The sequence below is a fragment of the Cervus canadensis genome, chromosome 8 (assembly GCF_019320065.1).
Source record: "Cervus canadensis isolate Bull #8, Minnesota chromosome 8, ASM1932006v1, whole genome shotgun sequence".
NCBI classification, from domain to species: domain Eukaryota; kingdom Metazoa; phylum Chordata; class Mammalia; order Artiodactyla; family Cervidae; genus Cervus; species Cervus canadensis.
Window position 1 is genome coordinate 80072066 of NC_057393.1, and position 8000 is coordinate 80080065.

At 49.4% G+C, this 8000-nt stretch overlaps 1 protein-coding gene across 1 annotated transcript in view; it reads right to left on the reverse strand.

Annotated features, from left to right (window-relative positions):
* Window positions 1–550: 550 nt before the first annotated feature.
* The window catches only part of RET (ret proto-oncogene), a 40298-nt gene continuing 32848 nt past the window's right edge, over window positions 551–8000 (reverse strand). The window contains exons 8-11 of the mRNA XM_043477300.1: window positions 6961–7098; window positions 5591–5690; window positions 3971–4118; window positions 551–2657 (exon numbers count right to left, since the gene is read on the reverse strand). Of these exons, the coding sequence (XP_043333235.1) occupies window positions 2500–2657; window positions 3971–4118; window positions 5591–5690; window positions 6961–7098 (544 nt within the window). The 3' untranslated portion in view covers window positions 551–2499. The remainder of the gene's footprint in view (window positions 2658–3970; window positions 4119–5590; window positions 5691–6960; window positions 7099–8000) is intronic.

Sequence of the window (8000 nt, forward strand, 5' to 3'; positions counted from 1 at the left end):
CCAGTGCACAATGTAACCACAAATCAGACTTAGATTGCTAATAATTTGTGTTTCCCTACTGACCCACCACCTGCTCCTTGCCAGATTTCTGAGGAGCTCATAGCATCCCTGCATAACCCAACAGGAAGTCATAAACAGAAGCATTTAGTATTTTAGATTTCATAGTGGTTCAGAGCAAAGTTTTTCCTCCAATGGACCTTCAGTCATGACAATGCATTTTACAGTCTCTCTCACAACTGTCCAACTCCAGCTTCAAGAAACAAACAGCAAATTACTAGACAAGAGCAAATACCTGCTCTGTTTTAGGGAAGGAATCCTTTGAGTGGCAGAACGAGCTTAGTTTTCACAAGTACTATAAATGTGGCTGTTCATGTACATATTATACAAGTCAATAACATCACCAAGAGCCCCCACGGTCCTTCGATCAGTCTTACTTCCCCAGTGGTCACCACAATAGATCCCCTTGTGATATCTTACTCCTTATATGGAAACTTTAAAATCAGAAACCTAATGTTTCCAACCAGAAGGTTAAAAAGAGAAAAGAAGTTTACACATTGTATGATACATGATTTTATTTACATAACTGAAATGATTTTCTTAGTCACCTTGACTACAAAAGCAAATTGACACGGTATGATTAATAACCTTTCATAAACAGATTTAACAAATTTTAAAACAGATTGTTACTTAATACTCAGTAATACTTAAATACTTAGTAACTTCTGTGTATATGCATATGAAAATTGTCTGATAGACTAACAAGTATGAGTACCTGGATAACTCAGGAACAGACAATTAGGTTATGAGTCAAGGGTTAACTCCCCACCACTGGGTCAGCCAGTTAGACTTGGAGTTCTCCCCCTGCTGAGGACAAATCTGCTACAGCCTCTCACACTGAGTAGGCATTTTTAATAACTTGAGAAAGTTTCTCCCTACTTCTGCATTTAACAAGACTATCATCAAGTACATCTGAAACCCACAAGTTTACTACCACAACTAGATATCTGTAAAAGAACTTATCACAGTGCGTCTGAACAATGGCCCAAACTAAAGCCGTGGTGCATCTGCAGTTAAGTGTTTTTCCAGTGCTCTCCCTGGGTGTGTACACACACACGTGCGTGCACACACAGATGCGCATGCGTGCACACACACACACACAGCTCCTCCACAAAACTCATCCAAGCCTTCTTGGCCACAAAAATGCCATAATTTTTACCACTTTACCACTTTGGTGAAATGGCTATAAAATCCAGCATTCTCATGAGACATCGTTAGGTTCTTTCACAGTGCTTTAAGTCTGAAGACCAGGCAGTGTTTTGGTAACTGACCCTCTCCTGCAAAGTGACAGCGTTGGGACAGAAAGAAGAGCCCCCAGGACTTCCCGAAAGCCGCCCCCACAGGATGGGAGGAGTGCTGAGTGTCTGTGACCACAAACAAGCAGTGAAGAATGACAAGAAGCTTATGAGTCATGGTCAGAACCTAAGAACAAAAATGTCTTGCCATAGCAGCATTACGTTACAGACACAGCAAGAGTGGACACATGTACCTTTTCACACAAGCTCTGTAAGAGCCAAAACCCTGTCGTTTCCCCATCAGAACTGTCATCAGAGGTGTCACAGTCCTTGGTCATTTGTCGACACTACTTCTAACCTAACTAGCTGAGACTGAGCACAAGTCCCAACCACGAACGTGTGAGATGAGCCCCTGCCACTTTGGGGCACTGGACGGGTGGGTACTGAAGGCTGTGGTGGGGTAGGCTGGGGAGTTCACGGCAGCCAAGTCTCTGTGGTCAGCAATACTTGGATATGAGTCCACTCCACTCCAAGACCCCCTCCTCCATACACTTCTCATCACAGGGGTGTGATCTCTCAGCCAGGTGGACAGATGTATCCTAGAAGCCCCCTCCCCTCACACCACCTACCTACATACCAAATGTGGCATCACGTCTCTCCATTGTGCTAAACCTAAGGATCATTTTAATCATAATAAGAATCAAATGTCTTCCTAAGAAGAGGTTACATGATTAAAAAAAAAAACAAAACAGGATATTGAAGGTTGCGGCGAGGCCTGTCCAGAAGTCCCCTCTTCCCCTCCAGCCTTGGTCGGGCTTTGACATCCCTATGCGGCCTGGCCGGGCTCTTGCTTTGAACAAGGACAGGTCGTCTGGGCCAGGTTTTTTTCCCCTGCTGCCTTTTTTGGTGTGTGTGCTTCATGTTTAAATCATGTGGCCTTGTTTGGAGGCAACCAGAAAAAAATCAAACAGTTCAGGTAGTGAGTGAGGGACCCATACGTGTGAGCGCGGAGTGCGTGGTGCTCACGGATGCACCGGCTGGGTGCTGCGGAGGGCTGAAGAAGGAACACCTACACCGTCCAGCGTGCTACATCTGCTGGGTGGCAAGACCGCCAGCCAGTGTGCAATGTGCAAATAGGGGCCGGCAGACCTTCTGTTCTCAGCATGTTTCTTCCCCTCGCAAGTCCATTACTTTTCACAAAGAAATGTTAACTATCAAACGCGTCCATTAATTGTGCCGCTGAGGGTGAAACCATCCAGTTAGCATATACACTATCATTTGCATATCTCGGACACCCAATGTTGGTGCCAGCGGCTCTCGTGAGTGGTACAGGACTCTCTTCAGGCCAGTTCGGGTCTGACATGCCTAAAAATGAAAACAGATCATTTGTTCTGCGCTGAAGAACCCAAACTTCATGTCCAGACAGTAAGGCCTTGGCAAAACTCCCTTTGAGGTTCAAACCAAACTTCTGGTTTCTGGGCCAACTGCCTGCAGGGTTTCATGCTCCAGGTTTCCAAAACATGTTTGGGAGAAGGGGGGGAACATCACATGTTCTCTTGCTAACTGTAGCTTACCAGAAACTACCAATTTTGACTTTTATAAGCTTCGGACTCTCGAATCTGATCAATCTCTGGTGGCCTGTTTAACTCTTTCTGTAAGGCAGCATAACGCAACAGCACCTTGTTGTACTGCCTGGCTTACTGAAGCAGAAGCTTCTATACACAGTGCTCTAACGTAAAGGAGCCTACTCGTCTTCCATCCCAGCCTACTACAGAGAGGATCTTCCCAAATCAAGGGTGCACGCAGCCCAGTCCCACAGCGTCGACGGGACAGATGGCAAGGAACACTAGCCAGAAAGGAATCAGTGACCCAGGAGGCATGCGAGAGGAACAACCTCGGCTGAAAAAGGCTTGAGACTCCAAGATTTCAAAACACTCCATGATGAAGTTAGGAAACAGGAAAAAAATTTCAAGTATTGAAGACAGAAGAAGGAGTTTTGGCAAGAACCATATTTACTGTCCATTGCAAGACCACAGCACCACAGACTACGTTCTTTCAAAAAGCATTTTGCTCCAGCTTTTAGCACTGACTTCGTAAGTGACAACTGTCATGACAGTGTGTGATACAAAGGATGTGAAAACAGTACTCTGTGTGTGTCCCTCCCGCCGATGGTGGTCCCCAGCACTGGGTGGCCTCCAAGCTCCCCCCCCCCCACTCACCCAGACAGAGCCTGGGGGGCTGCTGGCTGTGTTCTCGGTGCAGGCAGGGTAGTGCTGGTTCCGCCTTTCCAGATTAAATGCCTCCCCAGGTCAGGAAAATGTACCCCAGTAGTTAAATTAGAAGTACTAAGACTAAATCCCTACCCGGGAAATGACTGAGTCATCATTTCTCAATATCCCCTGAGAGTTCTGCCCCGCCCTCTCCTCTATCATCTTAAGCTCCTAGGCAATGTGATCATCACACATATTTTCACATCCTTTAAAAAAAACATAGTTTTAAAAAAAAATGCCTGAATGTAAATGGATGCAAAGTCAGACATTTACAAACAAAAAGGTTCAGAGCAGACTTTGGTTTCATTCAAACCAGAAACACTCTTAAAAAGCATTACAGAGAGTAAGGACAGTGCAGAGAGCAGGAACAACGTGGCTAGAATCTAGTAAATGCATGTGAAATTCTACCATAGAGTTTGTTTTCAATCCACGTGGAGGGGAGGGTGCGAGGGAGGGGAGCATTATTACAGTCCACCAGGGGCGTCTCCTCCTCCGACAGGCCGTCATCATACAGCAGGGAGTCGGATGGGGTGGACGCGGCCAGGTCCAAGTAGTCCTGGAAGGGAGAGAGACCTGGTCACTGCTGGAGCAGGCCACTGCTGGACATGCCCACCCCTCCCCACCCCCGCCCTGCCTGATAGCAGAAGCCCCAGCCGAGTCCCACCCCGCACCTATCAACCTCTCGCCAGATCTGAGCCCCTGGCCAGGTCTGTCAGCATGAGTTCCCCCAGCCTCTGGTCCTCATCACAGAAAATCACCTCTTGGAGGCAGAAATGTGTTCCCTCATTGTTCTGGTCCTCTCTCTGCAGCACTAGGGGCACCAGGCCCAGCACTGGAGAACAGGCCTGTTTATAAAACCTGAGGCTCTGGGACTGCAGTCCTGTGACTCATGTGGGAAGGCCAAGACACATTCCCCATCTGCTCCACACTTTCCGGCCTCCCTCCAGGCACTCCTGCCATCTCCAATATCAAGTCAGGACCAAGAAATCTGAGTCATCGGTGTGGGTTTTGCATAAGATGCTGCTAGAGGCTTCAGCTTCCAAGCAGGATGATTTGTGAGGACCAGCTACTTCCACTGCCCTGGTTAAAGGTGTCAAGAATGCTTCCAGTGTGTTTCTGGCTGGTTCTCAGCACTGTTCTAGGAAAGCTGACTGTAGGCATCAGCTATTACCTCTGTTTAGGGCAAATCATAGGATTTGCCCAAACGATACACCGAGGTTGGGTTTTATTCCAAGGGGCCCAGTCCATGCATCTTGCCTTCCATGTTTGGAGAAATGACAACTTTCAGTAACTGTGTCAATTTAAGGATGAAACCACCAGAGGGCAAGCAAGGTCTGTGTCTATTTTCTTTACTTGCATCCCCAGCATCTGAGGCAGAATACAGGAGGCAGCCCATTGCCCAATCAATATTAGTGGAAACTGTGTTGATTTCCTCTATCACCTAGAGTTGTAAACTGGAGGCACACAGATATGTTGTTTGGCCCACACTGAGCTTTTGGAAATTGCTATAAAAACTGGGAAACATAAACATCCCTTAAAAAGCCTGGCATGCTGGCACTCTTATTCCTACAGGTTACATTGTCTATGGTAACAGGTCCTTCAGAGCCAGCTGGGAGGTTACTATTTGTCACAGTTTCCACTGCTCCCTTCACTTCCCACCCCTAGCCGGACCCTTCATAGAATCTGAATTTAGGACACATTCATTCCAACTTTACTTCCTCAAGTTCCATTATTGAAAATAATTTTGTTTGGTATTGGCATATCTTCTTCCCACCCCTGTCTGTGGAGGGCTCTTCCTAAGTGTCAAGGTAAAAATCCTGGTTTCTCCCTAATTTCAAGAAGTCCAAGAGGCCTGGATTAAGGACAAAGGTTCGTGCCCGCCCCGCCCCCTGCCCCCAATCTGCCCTGCCCCCTACCAGGAGACGACATGACCATCTCACTCTGCACAGCCGCACTCTGCCTTTGTATTGGGAATTCCATGAACTGGGGTGAGGGAGGTGGCACCAGGGATTGGCTCCGGGTACTCACTCTGCTCTTAACCATCATCTTATCTAGGTCTTTGCTGATGTCGGCAAACACTGGCCTCTTGTCTGGTTCCTGCTTCCAGCACTGCAGCATTAGACTGTACCTGGTGAGACAAACAGGTGGGTGGTGACAATCCAGCAAGGATTGCCCAGTCACAACCACCACACCCAGTACAGTGCACCTGGGCCCCAGAGGCTCTGGTCCAAAATCCCAAAGCTGTTCCTGTGTCACTGACATCCTTCTCTGAGTTGGGCCAGGGTATGATGGGTCAGCAGGGGCTCACAGTGTCTGGCGCTGTGGTCCAGCCATGCTTGTTATGGCAGCTGACGCAGAAATGCCAGTCCTTAAAACTCTTATGAAGGATGAACTGTGTATGAACACAAAAACCTGCCAAGCACACTCTGTCTTGCACCTCCCTCCCTCCCTCCCCTGGGGCTCTGGCAGGGCTGCAGGGGCCACCTTGTGGGTGAGTGCTGGGCCTGTGCCTGCCAGTCTAGGGTGCCCAGGGAGGCAGCACCTACTCACCCTTGCACTCCCACAGCCCCGAGCCAGGCACATGGCAGGTGCATGACAGACTTTGTAGAATGAATGGACCAGTGTGTGTCTAACTATGGACGACCCCCCTCTCATGTGTTCTCAACCTGTTCTCCAAGGATCATCTGATGGAACCACCATTTGATGAGAAGATTCTGGTGCCCTCGAGCTGAAGTCCAGGTGCCATCTGCCTGCCCTTTGCCTGCCTTGGTGTCTCCACTTGGGCGCTCCCCTGTATGTACCCCTGGGGCCATTCTGAATTACCTGCCCCTCCCCAAGCATCCTGGGACAGGTCTCTAGCCTTAGACTGAAGCTGCTCCCTCATCCTTCCACCACCTCTCCTGGGGTCCTGCTCCCCCTCAGCTTGTAAGTCCCCCAGGAGGCCCACCCAGCCCCCAGTGGAATCTGCGTCCCCAGCATCTGCCATCATGCCCAAGGGTGATTCTCTGTCATCTGTGCCTTTGTCTTAGCCCGTCGCTTCCAGCTGCCCAGCTCGCCTGGGGCTGGCACCCAGGGCTGCCCAGCAGTGGGAAAGGATGAGTGTGCATGCCTTCCTAGGCTTGGCTGAGATACCTGAGGGAGTCAGTCGGCCTGCCCACAGCTATACAAGGTGTGCTGGTCATGCACCACATCCCAAGGAATTGATGCTAAGTGCAAGCCAGGCCCCACTGTGGTCACTTCTGGGGAGATCAGGGGCACCCTGGGTGCTGCCCAGTGGGTAGGCTGGAAGCACTTCCATCAAGATCTCCCCTGATTTCTGAGGGTGAAGGGGTTTGGGAAGCCAAAGCCTGGAGTGTCAGTGTCTGGGGAGGCTGGACCAGAGAAAAAAGCATGCTCACATCTCCTCGCTGCAGTTGTCTGGCCTCTCCATCCGGTAGCCTGTCTTCAGAAGGTTGAAGAGCCGTTCTGGAGGAATCCCAGGGTATGGGTTGCCGCCCAGGGTCACAATCTCCCACAGCAGGACACCAAAGGACCACCTGCAGAACCAGAGGGCCAATGAGCGACTGCACTGGGTCTGTGGCATCCTCAGCGCCCCAGATATCCTCCCCCTGAGCAGCAACAGGACCCGAGTTCCCCGTACAGAGAGTGGTCCAAGTGCCCACAGTTTCAGCCTAGGCTGACCAGACAGATGGAAGTGGAATGGAGGCGGACCAGGTGTCTGCCTGCCCTGCCCCAACCCCCCGACAAGCTGCTGCCCAAGCTCAGCCCCCATGCCCAAAAGGGGCAGGTGGCTGACCCCTGAGGTGAAGCTCTGTAGCATCAGAGACAACACAGGGAATGCAAATAAGCACAGTGAAAAGCAGGTCGAACTGAGGCCACAGGGCACCGGGGGCACTCTGCAAAACCCCTTCACCTTTTCTGTGTGCTTGGGAATTTTCATAAGATGTTAAAAGGAAAAAACATTGCAATGGGAAAATATCAACTGTGAGGGAAAATTTCCTGTCAAGTGGGGACAAAATCATCACAAAACAGCATTATCACACAAGCCTGTTTACAGTAATAAAGAATGCCTGCATGCCACGGACAACTCTAGGCAAGGCCTGTGAGCGCTGGCCCTAGTTATTTAGGGATGGTGGGGCCCCATTGACTTTTAGTCTCTTCGTTATGCTTTCCCCTGCATTTCCAGTTGTTTTACAGTCAACTTGGTAATCAGAACACAGTTGTTAAAACTGTTTAAGAATTGCCTTTTCACAGCCTACCTTATTCAAAACATGCAAGGCTGTTTACAGCAGAACATTTGGAAACGAAGTCTGTTGTGGTTTTGAAAACAATTGAGAATGTAGTTGGACTTGGAAGACTGAGTTTTGGTCTTGGAGCAGTTTGGGTACCAGAAACCCACTCAAGGTCACTCCACCCTAAACCTGTCTCTGAGTGGGGA